The sequence below is a fragment of the Mesoplodon mirus genome (assembly GCF_964341445.2).
Source record: "Mesoplodon mirus genome assembly, chromosome: 5".
Classification (NCBI taxonomy): domain Eukaryota; kingdom Metazoa; phylum Chordata; class Mammalia; order Artiodactyla; family Ziphiidae; genus Mesoplodon; species Mesoplodon mirus.
Window position 1 is genome coordinate 64468743 of NC_138980.1, and position 17354 is coordinate 64486096.

At 43.0% G+C, this 17354-nt stretch overlaps 1 protein-coding gene across 3 annotated transcripts in view; it reads right to left on the reverse strand.

Moving 5' to 3' along the window:
• ARHGAP26 (Rho GTPase activating protein 26) overlaps nucleotides 1–17354 on the reverse strand; it is a 490933-nt gene that overhangs the window by 331418 nt on the left and 142161 nt on the right. For all 3 annotated transcript variants that reach the window (XR_014294215.1, XM_082622793.1, XM_082622792.1), the window contains exons 8-10: nucleotides 16219–16348; nucleotides 12583–12683; nucleotides 5432–5526 (exon numbers count right to left, since the gene is read on the reverse strand). Coding sequence is in view for 2 of the 3 variants with exons in the window: in XM_082622793.1 (XP_082478919.1) it covers nucleotides 5432–5526; nucleotides 12583–12683; nucleotides 16219–16348 (326 nt within the window). In the remaining variant the exon portion in view is untranslated. The remainder of the gene's footprint in view (nucleotides 1–5431; nucleotides 5527–12582; nucleotides 12684–16218; nucleotides 16349–17354) is intronic.

Consider the following 17354-nt stretch of genomic DNA (forward strand, 5'->3'; position numbering starts at 1 on the left):
AGCTCACTCATGGGTCAGAGTCACATCAGTTCTTCCCAGAGGATGGAAATGTCAGGGATTAACCACTTTCCAGCAGGATTTGAGGATTAACAAATTGACGGCAATGCGTTGGGATACAATGAAAACAATCACCTGATAAATGGCACTATTGCTTTGATTTCTTACTTATGCTAGTCTCCTGAGATAAGCAGAAATGAGTGTCATCTTAAGAATAAAAGGTAAAAGGTAAAAGAAGAGGTGTACAAAAAATACATAGCATTTGGGCTTCCCTGGTGGCGCAGTGGTTCAGAGTCCGCCTGCCGATGCAGGGGACACAGGTTCGTGCCCTGGTCCGGGAAGATCCCACATGCCGCGGAGCGGCTGGGCCCGTGAGCCATGGCCGCTGAGCCTGCATGTCCGGAGCCTGTACTCCGCAACGGGAGAGGCCACAACAGTGAGAGGCCCGCAAAAAAAAAAAAAAATACATAGCATTTATGAAACTATGTGCCCTGTGCTTGGCCTGTGCTCTCTCTGCAGTGCCTCTTGAAACTGTTAGTCACGCAAGGGCTCTCTGAAGGGTACAGGGCAGGAAATATGGGAACAGAAGCAAGTGTGCTGCTTTAGTTCACCCACCATTAGTTTACGTACCAAATGCCAATGATTAGAGTGAGAAAGCCCTCCTCAGATTTCACAGTCAGCAAGGTGACTGTCAGTGGTGGCCCTGAAATCCAAGTACAGATAGCACTGGGCTTATCACTCGAAATGTTTCTAAAAACCCTGAGTTTTGAGGCAGCAAAGTGCCCTACAATGAGGTCCTACAACCCTCAGTTCAAATCCCACCTGAAACTTGGTTAAGACTCACCCTCTAAACTGTAGATTCCTCCTCAGTACCATGAGATACTTGGAGCACAAGCTACCCTGGGCTGTAGTGAGGATTACATGTGAATTATATGAAATACATGAACAGTGTTCAGCTTCCAGAAAGTGCTCCCTTACTGCTGGTCCCCTCACCCCACCTCCATAGTTAACTAAAAAAGTGGGTTTTATTGTGGTTATCGTTGTTGCTTTTTTTCCTGGTAACCTGTAACAGAGGCTGGTGATCACCTTTACTACTAGCTATATTCTCCTCCACAAGGCTAAGAATTAAGCTCCTTAGTAAAGAAGCCTGAGGGTTTTTTATTTTTGTTTTGTTTTACTGTTGCTTGTTATGTTTCTAATAAGGAAAATGCTTTCATGTGCTCTGAGAAAACTGTACTGCAATATGCCTGCTGTTTAATGTACCAATTCTGACTAAGAATAGAGGATAACAGAAGAGCTTATTCAAAAAGTGGATTTCAAGGTCTCTCTTGCAGAAAGTCAGATTATATAGGTCTGGGGCCTATAGCTGTAGTTCTAACAAGCACCGCTGTGGATGCTGAGAGTGAGTGGTTCTCACCACACAGTAAGAGACACTGATGTCATCAGCTTGCAACACTGACCCCCTAGAACATCACTTCCTAAAGGCTACAGCTTCTGCTACAGAGCAACGTGAAACATCATCACTGAGCCTGAAGGATAAAAGTATTCAACCTTAAAACCACACATCATCACATATTGTAAGTCAAATAATCCACGCTTTAGCATGTATTAATATTTTGATAGAACAAAACATTAACAGATACTACATAATGCTTATCCATGCTACAGTTAACATAATCTGGGAACATTCTAAAACCTCATGCTGTTAAATATAACCATTCCCTCTTTTACTTTCACATACCCTAGGTGCTAAACTTTGCATTTTGCCCCTCTGCCTATCCAGCTCAGCAGGTAGAAGCTGAGAAGTCTGTGGAAGGTTGAAAAGACAGCAGAACAGCTAACAGCACATCCCCTCCTTGCTAAAGTACGCTAGTGAAAAAGCAAGGTGTAGGAGTCTTCCAGAGAACGGGACTCCGGGCAGAGTTCCCAGGAATGCCTCCCCTGAGTGTGTAGAAATGCCTTTTCCCTCTCACCTCAGTCCCTTCCTGGATGTGGGGGGAAAATGCAGAAAGACACTAAAGAAAATACTGCCAACAGTAACCTAATCTTTGAGACCAAAGACGACAACCTATACAGAAAATGGAGAGAAGGGGTTTCATTGATGTTCTGTGTTATTTCGGGTGATGGCCAGTCAGGTGTGACCACAAAAGGAGACACACAAGGGGCTCAGGCAAACCAAGTTTCTTATATTCACAGGTGTTAGAAACAGGACACTTGGCACACCACACAGGGCCACATGGGAAAGCACCAGCATCATCCAGGAGGCAGAAGTGGTCGGAGGGGAGAGCCTAGACCACGACCTTTGTTAAGAGTTTCTGCAGCAAAGGCAAGGCAGGGATAGGTAAATCGTTTAGGAGTGGTTGGTTTGAATAATTTCACAGGTGCTAATAGGCTGTGGGAGTGGCCCCTATGTGTCTGGTAGAGGAATATTGCCTCCTGGGCTGTTGGAGCCAGTAGAGGTGCTGTGGCTCTGGACCGGAAGTCCACACATCAATGGCGCTCACCACACTGAGCCCTTGGCTGACTCTAAGAACTGGTCGGCCCCGAAAGGGGCAGGCTCTCCCCAGGCAGAAAGCATCACAATACGCAGAACATCAAAACTACAAATAAGGGCTTCCCTGGTGGCGCAGTGGTTGAGAGTCCGCCTGCCGATGCAGGGGACACAGGTTCGTGCCCCGGTCCAGGAGGATCCCACGTGCTGCGGAGCGGCTGGGCCCATGAGCCATGGTCGCTGAGCCTGTGCATCCGGAGCCTGTGCTCCGCAATGGGAGAGGCCACAACAGTGAGAGGCCCGCGTACGGCAAAAAACAAACAAACAAACAAACAAAAAACTACAAATAATACAACAGTACTATCTACTCCCCTCCTGCTTATTAAGAGGAGATTTAGCAGCCTCATTCTGCACCACAACTGCAGCCCCTCCACGTCAGGCCAAGGGAACCAGAGATGATGACCTAGAAGCAATCGACTTCCCAAACCCACTCAGTATGCTGAATGTGACACATTTGCTCTCAGCTTATAATTGGGATGTGCAAAGCTTTTCTGGGCATAATACAGGGGGAAGGTGGTAGGAAGTGTTGGTAAGGGTGGAAATGAGATGGAGGAACCATGGTGAGTTTTAATTGCCTAAAAAGCAACTCTCGGCAACTTCTGGGAAACTTCTGAAGAAGAAAACAATTCAGCTTCAGAAAGAATCATTGACCTCATTTCCAAATCTAACAAGAGCTGCAATGCAGGGCACTGCCCTCACCCAGGCAGTCCTGCAAACAGACGATCATCTCTGGGAACTATTCAGCTGACCAGCATCAAACAACTGGCTCCATTTCCACACAAGCACATCTGCTAATCCATCTTTCATGGATTCCAACAATATGAACTCCAGTAAATTCCATGCTTAGAATAGAAGAGATGCCTACAAGGGCTTAAAGCATCCTGACTCAGGATTGGTTTAAAGTCAAGCATCATCTTAGTTTGAGGCACACTTTTTGCAATCCCCCTTTGCTACCCCAATTCAACCTACCCCACCATACAGCCCTTCTCCACTCCCTTCCCCTCTCACAACCCACACATGGTGAACGATTGGGGTACTCTCTTTTCTTTACAAATGATATTGACTAAATTCTGCATTTAGAGTCTAGCTTTTGAAATATCAAGTCAGGTAAACATGCAGGACATGTTAATTAACAAATAATAAAGGCTAACTGTTGAGCTTTTATTATTTGCCAGTCTGCCAAGTGTTTTATATGCCTTCTCTTCTTGAATCCTGACAATGCTAGGAGCCAGGTACTATAACCATCTTCATTTTCCAGAGAATGAAATCAAGGCCCTGCAAGATTAAGTGACTTGCCCAAAGTCACACGGCCACTAAGCACCAAAGCCAAAATTTAGATCTGGGTTGCCTGACTTGAGAGCCAAAGCTGTAATAACTAGACTACTAATGAGACACGGTTAGCTTCCATAAACGTCTGATTTAGGCTAAACAGGCATGCTCTCTCCACGGGTGCTCTAGCAGCCTCAGGGGCCACAACATAGGGACACACCATGCCACAAGAAGGCATTTCAAACTGGCAGCACATGGAGCAGCACAGGCCAGGTGGTACTCGCGCTCCAGATCCTCTAGAGCTGCTGTAAAGTGGCCACAGGTAAACATCCCAGAGAGGGTAGATACTGGCTTGACAAAGTGGTGTAGCTTTTTAAAAAATAAATAAAATAAAATAAAGGGGATAAATTAACAGCATTATAGGACAATCATGCTGAGATTTAAGGATCTTTGTGCTAGCATTGCTGATCCTGAAGAGACAGCTCAAATAAGCTTAACTCATGGCTTTCATTCAAAGAATTAACCTGTTGCCAAGTAAAGTGTCTCAAAGAACTGGAATGCTGTCAAACTAGCTTAACACCATGAAATGGTACAACTTAATGAGACTGTAAATCTTGAGGAACACAACACAGAGCTCCCTCTCCTAAAACTGATGTCGAAAGCGGTTTGCTTTCTTTCCTGGATGCACACACACAGTGGTAGGCGAAATACTGTAACTAAAAAAAAATTTTGTTTTTGAACATCTTTATTGGAGTATAATTGCTTTACAACGCTGTGTTAGTTTTTGCTGTATAACAAAGTGAATCAGCTATATGTATACATATATCCCCATATCCCCTCCCTCTTGCATCTCCCTCCCTCCCTCCCTCCCACCCTCCCCATCCCACCCCTCTAGGTGGTCACAAAGCACCGAGCTGATCTCCCTGTGCTTTGCGGCTGCTTCCCACTAGCTATGTATTTTACATTTGGTAGTGTATACATGTCAGTGCTACTCTCTCATAAAAGCTTTTTTTTAATTGATAGAACTTCTTCCACTTTTCCCTTTATCTAACTCCTTTTGAATCGTTACATAAAAATTTTTAAGTAAAAAATCTTAAAGAGGGCTTCCCTGGTGGCGCAGTGGTTGGGAGTCCGCCTGCCAATGCAGGGGACACAGGTTCGTGCCCTGGTCCAGGAAGATCCCACATGCCGCGGAGCGGCTGGGCCTGTGAGCCATGGCCGCTAAGCCTGCGCGTCCGGAGCCTGTGCTCCGCAACGGGAGAGGCCACAACAGTGAGAGGCCCGCGTACCGCAAAAAAAAAAAAAAAAAAATCTTAAAGAGCTGAAACAATCATGCTAAACAGTTTTCTTTAAACATATATTCATCCTCCTGAGACATAACACACATTCTCAAGAAGGGAAGCCCTGACATTAAAATTAAACCAACCAATCAGGGGCTCAGGGCTGAATCTATAGGATGGGGAGGCTATACTGATTCTTGCAAATCAGTAACTGGCCTGAGGTCTATATGGAGAAGGGAAAGAGGGGGGAAAAAACAGAAAGTTTTGAATGAATGGAAAAGAAATCCAAATTCGGCAATGTTTGTTCCTGAGAAAAAGTGTGACAACTACTCACCTGTCTACTGCTTCCACGTCAAAGCAAAACCGCTTCTCAATAGAGTCTGTTTTCCGCCGTGTGCAGGATTTGAGGGTGACTGATTCATCTTCTCCCTGTTGGGAACACACAGACTATCAAGATGAGGCCAGAACTCGGGCCATGCTCCTCTCCAGGACAAACGTGCCACATAAACAGAAGCGAACATTTCATCTTCTCAAACCTGAGTGTTCAAGACCACAGGAGGTGGAAGGTTGGTCATAAACCTTCTCAGACCACAGCCTCATGCAAATAAAATCTGTAAGCCATGTTTAATACTTAGAGCCCAATGTCTTGAGTATTAATAGATCATGATGGTACAGCATCAACCCATGCTAGGTTAAATTCTTGTTGATATTGGCTTAAATAGGTTGAATTTATAGATTTGATAAGAGTTGAAACAAGATTACCTTGAGGTCTCCTTCCAACTCTGGACTTCTATGACCTTGGTTCAATGGTCACTTCTCAGGGAAACATTTCTGGACTGGGTCAAACACCCCCAGACATGTTCACATAGCACCATGTACCCCTCCTTCCCTCACAGCACTGATCACAGGTAAGATTTGCTGTTGCTGTAAGTGATGATTCAAATAATGTCTCTCTCCTCATTAGGCTCTAAGCTCCTTGAGGGCATACTGTACTGTGTCTGTTTTTGCTTACCCTTGTGTCCCCAGAGACCAAACAGGCCCTGGAACAGAGTAGGTGTGCAATAAATATGTTTTAACAGCTTTATTGAAGTATAATTTTTAAATGTATAATATACTGCACATATTCAAGCATACAACTTATGAGTCTTGACATCTGTATACATCTGTGAAATCATCATCACTATCAAGGTAGTGAACATTTCCATCAGCCCGAAAGTTTCCTGGTAAGTCCCTTTGTAATCCATCATCCCTCCACCCAGTCCATTCCCAGGCAAACACTGAATCTGTTCTCTGTCATCACAAATTAGTTTGCATATTCTGTAACTTTATACAAATGGAATGCTCTTTTACGTCTGACTTTTTTCACTCAGCATAATTCATTTGCAATTCACTCATGTTGTACAAATCAAGTTTATTTCTTTTTGCAAATGATATGACCAATAAGGGGTTAATATTCAAAATATAAAAACAGCTCATGCAACTCAACAACAAAAAAGCAAACATCCCAATTAAAAAATGGACAGATGACCTGAATAGACATCTTTCCAAAGAGGAAACGCAGATGGCCAACAGGCACATGAAAAGACGCTCAACATCACTCAACATCAGAGAAACACAAATCAAAACCACAGTGAGATATCACCCCACTCCTGTCAGAAAGGCTATGATCAAAAAGACCACAAATAACAAATGTTAGTGAGGATGTAGAGAAAAGGGAACGCTTGTACACTGTTGGTGGGAATGTAAATTGGTGCAGCCACTGCATAAAACTGTAAGGAGGTTCCTCAAAAAACTAAAAATAGAACTATCATATGATCCAGCAATTACACCCCTAAGTATATATCCAAAGAAAATGAAACATTAATTCAAAAAGATATATGAACCCCAATGTTCATAGCATTATTTACAATTGCCAAGATATGAAAGCAAGCTAAGTGTCCATCAACAGATGAATGGATAAAGAAATAGTGGTGTACAATGTTCACTGCAGCTCTGTTTACAAGAGCCAGGACATGGAAGCAACCTAAGTGTCCATTGACAGATGAATGGATAAAGAAGATTTGGCACATATATACAATGGAATATTACTCAGCCATAAAAAGAAACGAAATTGAGTTATTTGTAGTGAGGTGGATGGACCTAGAGTCTGTCATACAGAGTGAAGTAAGTCAGAAAGAGAAAAACAAATACTGTATGCTAACACATATATATGGAATCTAAAAAAAAAAAGGTTCTGAAGAACCTAGGAGCAGGATAGGAATAAAGACACGTAGAGAATGGACTTGAGGACACGGGGAGGGGGAAGGGTAAGCTGGGACAAAGTGAGAGAGGGGCATGGACATGTATACACTACCAAATGTAAAACAGATAGCTAGAGGGAAGCAGCCGCATAGCACAGGGAGATCAGCTCAGTGCTTTGTGACCACCTAGAGGGGTGGGATAGGGAGGGTGGGAGGAAGACACAAGAGGGAGGGGATATGGGGATATATGTATATGTATAGCTGATTCACTTTGTTATACAGCAGAAACTAACACACCATTGTAAAGCAATTATACTCCAATAAAGATGTTAAAAAAAAAAGTAGTGGTACACACACACACACACACACACACACACACACACACACACACACACACACACACACACACACACACACACACACACACACACACACACACACACACACACACACACACACACACACACACACACACACTGGAATGCTACCCAGCCATTAAAAAAGAAACTTTGCCATTTGCAACAACATGGATGGACTTGGAGGGTATTGTGCTCAGTGAAATAAGTGAGAAAGAGAAAAACAAATACTGTATAATATCACTTATCTGTAGAATCTAAAATATAAAACAAATGTGAATAGAACAAAAAAGAAATAGACTCATGGACACAGAAAACAAACTAGTGGTTATCAGTGGGGATAGAGAAGGAGGGAGGGGCAAGATAGGGATAGGGATTAAGAGGTACAAACTACTATGTATAAAATAAACTACAAGGATATATTGTACAGCACAGGGAACATAGCCAATATTTTATAATAACTATAAATGGAGTATAATTTTTTAAAATTGTGAATCACTATGTTTTACACCTGAAACTTAGGTAATATTGTAAATCAACTATACGTCAATAAAAAAAATAAAAATTAAACATTAAAACAAAAAAGGCAATTTTTAAAATCCATGGTACAAAAAAAAAGAGCTTATTTCTTTTTATTGCTGGGTAGTATTCCATTGTACAAATGGAATGCAACAGTTTTATCACGCAACACTAATTTATTGTCTAAAAACACAGAGGTTTCTGCCCCTGATTTCTTCTCTTCCTGTCACGTAGGAATTTTTTAGGGTTCCTTTTTCTCCTATATCTGCCAATCTTTCTTCCTAAACTAGGGGGGAAATTAGCAAACTTGCCTAGTTTGTTGAATAATAGGAAATGTGACTACGTATGGTAAAACTTAACCACCCACTAATATCAGAATAGCGCACAAAACACAGCAGACCTAGGAAGAGACAGTTTATATTCACAAGTCTTACATCTATTGTCTTTTACTGAATGGCTAAGATTAATTTCTCAGATTGAGAATTGCTCCTTCTGCAACACATAAATGTATGACTGGAAATGCCCAAACATATGGACTTCTGACCATGTTAATGTCTAACTCTATTTCTGATTTAATGGCATTGGACTACCTCTCACTCTGAAAGCTTAGGGGGAGGTATCCCTGAGAAATAGGAGAAAACAGGGGAACTATAAAAGATTGTCAAATATAAGCAGAAATAAGAAGAAGATAAGACGCTGTTCCCAAGAAGACCGTTCCATATCAAGAAAAAAATCTATAAAGATCTGTTCAAGTACTCGCGGTTAAAAAAACAGGGGATGGAGATAACAATCACTTAAACAAATAAATGAAGAGTTACAACCATAACAAACACTACAATAAAAGAGGCAAGCTGCGCTACAAACGCCTACATTAAGGGGATGTGACCTCGGCAGGAAGGTCGGCAAAGGCTTTCTTGGGCTGAGACCCGAAGATCCACAGGAGATAAAACCAGGAGCACAGATCAGGGGTGGAGAACAGCAGGTGGAAAGGCCCTGTAGTGGGGGTCCATGGAGCCCTGGAGGAACTGAAGGGAAGCCAGTGTGCCTGGAATCCCTGTGCAAGAGGGAAACTGGGCTGAGAGAGGGCTTGAGGGAAGCAGGGACCAGATCATGCAGACTGTGGTCTGTATACTGTGAGCAGTGGGAACATATGAAGGGTTTCAAGCCAGGAAAGGGACGGGGTCAGCTCTGGGCTGCTCCAGGGCTCCCACAGAGAGCACCCTCATCTCACAGGATAGAACGCGGGGAACTGTCTTTCACCACACACAGGCCTTGTCTCCAAGAGGATGCAGAAAATCCGCTCACATCTCCTGGACTGAAGCTAAGAGAAAAGCAGGTACTTTCAAAGGAAAATAATCCAAATGAAAGGGACAGGGAAGGAGAGACAGGGTGGACAAAGAGCGTGTTAGGAAAAGAAAACACCCTATATTCTACATTAAATCTGCCGCCAGCTCCTAGGAGAGCTTTGTACAAGCACACATACAATGACATCACATGACTCTCCTGTATAAATAGAGAAGACATCACCTCTGGACAGCCAGTCTTCACATTTCCTCACCCTGAGGATGAGGAAACAGAATGGCGTCATGGAAAACTATTATCTTACACATATACAGTATTATTCTTTTATTATGATGATGAACCTCAGAATCAGGAGATGTAGGCTCCAGAATCAGGGTTTGAGCACTGGTTCAAAGTAACTCTTTCAACATACATCCTTAGAAATCATTCTCTCTCTCCGACCCACAATCTCCTCTTTTGTAAAGTAAGAAAAATGGATAAAACAGGATGATAAAGGACAATATTTTAGAAAAATATAAAACAAAATCTAAATATAAGTAATTATTACTAGAAAAATTATTTCATATAATATCAAGCTCCTAATATGGCAGCCTCTATTATGTGTCAGGCTCAGTCCCAAGAAGTTTACATACACTAATGCATATAAGCCTCTTAACAACTCAGTGAGGCATTTCCTATTATCCCACTAAAGTCTAAGGAGTCCCAAACACACACCATAATTCGTCTGCCCTTCACTTTCAGCGTGGTAAGAAAGGAGTAGAGAAAATACAACAGAGTTCTTCACTCCAGGTTTAGGAAAGCACAAGATAAATGGTCCCAAAATAAAGACTGTGTGAGAGAATAACTCAGTGAATCTGATTTCCAGAAGGACTAGGAGTTAGAAAAGGACTATGACTTGGCCCAAGAAAGGCAGACCTAACTCTATTTCCATTTCATGAATAATAAGGAACTCCTATTAACGGAGATTTTTAATACTCCTTCTAACTCTGTAATTTCTCTATGTTTTGATATTTTCACATATCTGCTTCCCTGAGATTATTTATAAGTCAACTCTACCACTAACAAGACACATAAAAAGAGCCTTGGCTAGGGCTTCCCTGGTGGCGCAGTGGTTGAGAGTCTGCCTGCCGATGCAGGAGATGCGGGTTCGTGCCCCGGTCTGGGAAGATCCCACATGCCGCGGAGCGGCTGGGCCCATGAGCCATGGCCGCTGAGCCTGTGCTCCGCAACGGGAGAGGCCACAACAGTGAGAGGCCCGCGTACCGCAAAAAAAAAAAAAAAAAAAAGAGCCTTGGCTTTTTTTGCCTTGATACAGGGAAGGACAGAGATCCTGATCAACTCCTGCGTTGTGGTCTAAGAGAAAGAAAGCCAGGAAGAAAAACTGGAAGTGGCAGAGAGCAAGGGGACAGCATGGGGGAGTAGCTAACAGTAATGACAACAGCGTCACATCACTGACCTGGGCAGTCCAACCTCAGGGCCAGTGCTCTTAGCCTCTACACTGTAATGCCCGCACATATGCAAACCCAACAGGATGCACAAAAATTTGCCACAGAGAAGAGGGCCAGGGTTGGAATACTTACAGAGGACTACTTTATCAACAGATTAGACACAGCCGAAAAATTATTTAAACTAAAGATAGAACAAAAGAAATTATCCAGAACGGAGTCCAGAGATTCAAAGAAATGCAACATATAAATACTTTTGTTAAAAAATATTTAAATATCTCCAGAAGGAGATACTAAATAACAGAAAGAATGGGGAGGGGGGCAAAATTCAAAATGATAATTGGTGAGAATTTTCCAAAGTTACTGATCAGACACCAATCCTCAAATCCAGAAAGGCCAAAATGCCTAAGCACAACAGATTGGGGGAAAAAAGAAAAAAATTCACAGAAAGGATTATCATAATGAAATGTAGAATACCAAAAGAAAAAAAAAAGAAGATATTATGAGGAGCCAGAGAGAAAAGACAGATCACCTAAAAAGAAAACGCAGACAGACAGAGTGCTCCCAGAGGAAAGGAGAACCACTGGGGCACAGCAAGGAGCTCCCAGCAGTGGGGACCCCGCAGATGCAGCCTGACTATCTCCTCCAAGGACGGCCCACGAGAATATCTTCCATCCCACATGCTCTTCAATGCAATGTGACTTTGATACTCCCTTCATCAAGAGGCAGGGCCTATGTCCTCTCACGCTGAAACTGGGTGGGCTTTTTTATGACTGTTTCAACCAACACATGGGGCCAACCTAAGGCAATATGACTTCTAAGCCTCGGTCATTAAAAGGTTTTGCAGGGTCTGCTTTTGTTGCTGGAATATTCACTCTTGAATCCTTTAGCTGCCCTGAGGCTGCCATGCTGTGAGGAAACCCAGAATAGCCCACGTAGAGAGGCCAGAGGACAGGCCCTGAGACTATACAGAGCAAGAGGGAAAGAAGGAAGAGAATGGGAGAGGAGGTCAGGAGAAAGGAAGAGAGCTATATCTGACCAGCCCAGAGCTGCTTCAGACCCTTATGATCCAGCTCCAGTCATTATCTGATTGAAACAGCATAAGAAACCCTTAGCCCAAACCATCTATCCAAATGCTCCGCAAAGACCTTACCCACAGAAACTGTAGGAAATACTAAAATGACTGGTGTTGTTTTCAAAGTTGCTAAGTTTTTTTTGTTTTCAAAGTTTCAAAGTTTTTGGGTGACCTGTTACACAGCAACAGATAATTGGGACATCTAAGCTGCCAACTGGCAGCCCTCTGGGTGTTGGCTGAGAGTGACAAGAATCAGTTTCACAGGATGAGGTCATCCAAGAATTTCTAGCATCTAAACACATTATACACACTTAACACTGTATATATGTGAAATACAAAAAGCTTTCTTAATTGCAGCTGCCAATGTAACTTAGTGCTCAAAATAATCATCTTGTTTTATTTACTTTTTCAGGTGCCATGCCTCCTGGAACTACTGTATAAAAATTAAGAAAATTACAGTGAAAATTGGAGGTGTTACTTCAAACATGCATTATACTCATCATATGTTAACCAAGCACATCAAGCATGAAATTTAAAAGTGAACTCACCCCCTTTCCTCCTGACTTTTGGTCAAATGGTACCATGGTGATTTGTTTGGAATCCCGTTGATATGTACAGTAGTGCTTCACCCAGGAAGTTCCAAAATGACCTGCAAGGTAATATTCCCCATAAAACATCTCTACACGTCCACTGCATGCTGGAAAAACACACAACCAGTAACTCACAATGCTCACCTATCCTTAAACTGTTTCTAGGAGCGATATACTCTCCACACCAGCTAGACGTGAACAGGCAGAAATCTGATTCCACAAGGTGGAAATGGAACCGACCCAGGGCTTTCCCCAAGGACCAAGGAAGACTGTTTGCCACTAAATGCTGCATCCGATGGGTCTTAAAATATAAGGGAAGTAGAGGTTCCCTGGGGAAATTAATTCACTTTCCCATATTATCAATCTCCAACTGAAGTTTCCTTTCTCTCCCCTGACAGGAGTAAGATGACTGAGAAGGAACACAGAAAAGCCCCTCAAAGTGCTTGTCACCGTTCCCATCTGGTGTGATGGCTTCATGCTTCCCACACAGCTGTTCTGCGACCATGTGCACCCACGTACAGGGGTTCTGACCTACTTCCAAACCCCTAATTTTTACTTTAGCAGAACTCAAGAAGATCTGAAAAGCAGACAAGGAAAACCCAGAGACACCAGACATGTGGAACAGAAGTAACTGTAAATGCTCAAATGTAATCTAAGGAGTTTGTCCCTCAAAATTATGCCTCAGGAAAGAGGTAGATGCCCTACAGACAAATCCTGACAGTATCTGATTTTATCAGGTGCCTGGCCAATTACTTTATTTCAAACAACAAAGTACTGTTAGAGAAAGAAGGCATGATTGGCATTATTAGCCTGCAAGGACCTCAATCAATATGAGTTCAGGATGCTTATAGAGATCACATAGCAGATATGATTAAAAAACAATAATGACAACATGAAAACAGATTTAGCAGACATTTAATAATTATTTTTCAGGGTATGAATGCCCATTGCAAGTGTTGGATGTCACTTAGTATACTTAAAAAGCAACAGAGTGTCTACATTGGAGCATCAAGGACAAATGAAAACACCAACCATTCAACTGTGGTTCTGTGGCTTAGACAATAAATTCCAGTGACCGCACAACACAAAGATTTCAAAAGTGCTGTATCTTGGACACTTTGAGCATCATAATAAACAAGGACAGTAATGGATTTAGCCTAATGAACAAAATGGGAACTCTGAAGTCCATACTGACAGTAGAAAGATGGATGGATAGACAGATGAAAGAAAGAAAGAGAGAGAGAGAGAAAGTTAGAGAAAGAAAGAAAGGGAGGGAGGGAGGGAGGGAGGGAGTAAGGAAGGAAGGAAGGAAGGAAAGGAGAGAAGGAGGGAGGTAGAAAGGGGGAGGACGCTTCCTTATAGCACACCGAAAGGCAACTAATAAATGTGGAGGGAGTGGCAGAGCTGCAAAATCACCATTTTGCAACCATCACAGTAAAGGTCAGTCCAGGCCAGGATTGTCAATGGATGCTAACTCTATGGGAGGCGAAGTCTGATGAGGGAAGGGCACGGTCTTAAGGTGTCCGCCCCACAGACCGCTTATCAGTTACAAGGGAAACAGTGACGGCACAGTGGGGAAAGCAGAAAGTACCTTGACTGGGTGATCAAAATCAACAAGACCACGGAGGGCAGAGGAACATCCTTTGCTCCGGACGTGGTACCCAGGAAAAACACAGCATTACTTATGTAGGATTTGACCAGGGATGCATGACCTGAATCTCATCATGAGGAAACATCAGACACACCCTCAATGAACAAAATTCTATACAAGAACTGGCTGATATTCTTCAAAAACGTCTATGTCATCAGAGGAACTGTTCTAGGGTAAAGGAGACTAAAGTCGTCATACGACAACTAAATGCTGTACAAGCTCCTGTACTGGAGGAAAACAAAATGCTCTATAAGGGCATCACTGGGACAAGACAAAATGGGAATATGAAATATTGTTTAGATGAAATATCTTATCAATGTTAAATTTCCTGGATATGTAACTGTGGTTACATAAATGAACGTTTTGAGAAAATACACACTGAAGTCAAGAAGCATGGTATATGCAACCTGTTCTCAAACGGTTCAGAAAAAATTATAATGTGTGTGTGTGTGTGACTGTGATATGCACACACACCCATACAGAGAGAGAAAGAATGATCTAACTGGAAAAATGGTAAAAATTCGTGAATCTGGGTAAAGGTCATATGGTCGTTCTTTATACTATTCTTGCAACTTTCTGTAAGTTTGAAACTACTTCAAAATAATAAGTTACAAAAACTTCCAAATTAAAAAAAAAAAGCTGTATTCTAATGATATGCTCTGGACCACTGTGTTGGAGAATCAAAATATGGTTCTAATGATAATCAAGACATTAATGTTGAAAAAACACATGAAGTGTTTGAATAAAATTGTACAATGTCATGTGAGTGCTTATACTGACTTTACACGTAAGTGACCAATATTAATAAATTACGTGTTATAAGTGGACACTGAACTGTATTTTTATAGTCCTAAAAATTTTTATTTTCAAGTTGACTTAAAACTTTTGGGGGTGGTCTTCTCATTGGCCAAAGAAGATAAGACCATATATTCAGGTATAACACACAACTAAAGTAGCTTCTGTTTTTTACAAGCCTTAGCAAGCTCATACCTGCAAGAATAAGGGACACAAAACTCTCATCACAACCGATGCTCCAACCTCCAACCCCATTACTACACCTTTGTCACCAGGGAACAATTTTAAGTCCAAGGAAATTTTTGAGTAATCACTAAATAGAATAATCACTGAAACTGAGTGTTTTGTTCCATTAGGAAGCAGATAGGAGTGAAGATATTTAACTAATCCTAAATCAACAGTGCCCAGCCAGAAAGCACAGGTGGGAGACTACAAGAAGAGCTACCCATTAAAGAAAAACAATGCACTTTCTTTAATCTCTAGCACCGCACGCGTGAATTAAGTCTGGGAGTGCAATAGCCCAGTGCACGAATCTGAGTCATCGTTGAAAACACTGGGTTAGCAGCACCTGGCATTTCTTTTCTTGACATCATATGGGCAAGTCAATGGCTCTTCTTCCTGGCTCCTGAAGTGAGCTTTTGTTTCTACTTTTCCTAAAATTTAAGTGTTGGAACGACAGGGGTTGAGGAGAAGAGAGAAAGGGCCTAAGTCATGATTGTTTGGGCCTTGCTGAAACAAGTCTCAAATGAAAACAACATCACCAACTATTAAGTCTACCGAAGGATATGACAATAAGGCCCAGCCAGCCAGACCTTTCCAAGGCCTCTACACCAAGGGTATGGTATATAAAGCTATACTGAAGGTACAGGGACCTCAAGAGTAGAGTGACACCAGGGAGAGAAGTGGCACCGCAGAGCCTCAATGAATTCCATGTTGCAAGGAAATTCCCAGTTACAAAGGAAACATAACACATCACTGGGAGGTAGACAAGACCTTGTGGACAGCATCTCTCCCCTAGGAAACCTAACTATAAAATCACTCTCCTTCATCAAAATACGTACTCCAGGCCAGGCACTACTGGATACACCCCCCAGCTCCTGGGAAAAAGGCATGAGTACACCCACACTGCTGGCCAACCCAGCACTCACGTTTCTCCTGGACGTAGAGGTACCCTTCCATGGTGTAGGGACTGATGGTCTTGTGGTCGAGGGGATTCTCTTTCATCTTCTTCATCAGGGATTCCACTTCTGACCTGGTGCCTTCAAAGCGATTTCTTGTCTAGGGTGAAAGGAATTTTATTCAAATCAAAGAAATGAAACCCTGTTCCCATCTCTAGCACTTCAGAACATCAACCTACAGAATTCTTAGATCTAAAACCAGGTAAGGAACATTCAGCAATCTAGGAATCAGGCAAAAAAGTTGCCTTTTAAGAAATATACTTTGGCCTTAAAGCCCTATGTCAGAATGACTCTCAAACTCTAGGGACCATCAAAATCACCTGGGGAACCAGCAGGAAATGCAAATGACCAGTTCTCACCCCGAAAGATAAGTTTAGCGCCTCTCAACCCAGACATGCGCATTTTTAACAAGCATCCCAGGCCACTCTGACTCAGATGGTCCACAGCAGGGTACGCCCTCCACCTCCCTCCAGGACAGAGATGCTCTTTCTCCAGCTGTTGGCTGATGGCTCCCTCCTCAAATGGAGCTGCTTCACTTAAGGTTACCCCTCCCCCAGGGCACCCTGCACCCAGCAACTAGGCGAAGCCAGGGGCCACAGGGGCAGGGTCAAGGGACCATCCCAGCTCCAGGGGGCCCAGGGCATCGGCTGAGTCCTCACCACTCAGCTTCTCCTCCGGCAGGGCCTGCTGCCCTCACTCTGTCACAGGTGCTTCTGCCAACACTGCCTCCCGGGGACCTGCTCTGTATAAATCTCCACTTCAGAGTCTGCCTTCTGAGGGACCCGGCCCAAGGGAAGCCATGCTTTGTGACAGCTCATCCAAGACCCTGCAAATTCCTGTTCTCTGAGGCACTGCAGAGAACCATGAGGGGGCAAGCTCAGGCTTCTGAAAGCGTGCAGTCCAACCCGCACGGACATACTTGGGTTTATTTGGACACAGGATCATCCAGAGACAAAGACAACATGCAGATTAAAGTGGCCCCATCACACAGGGAAGAAGGGGGTTTGAGCCCCAGTGACCGCTAACCAGAGTCCTAAGCAGGATTCTGTGCACCCAAAGGTCCTGCTGCTTACAATGTGGGAAAGGAGATTGGGAGTAGGGCGCAC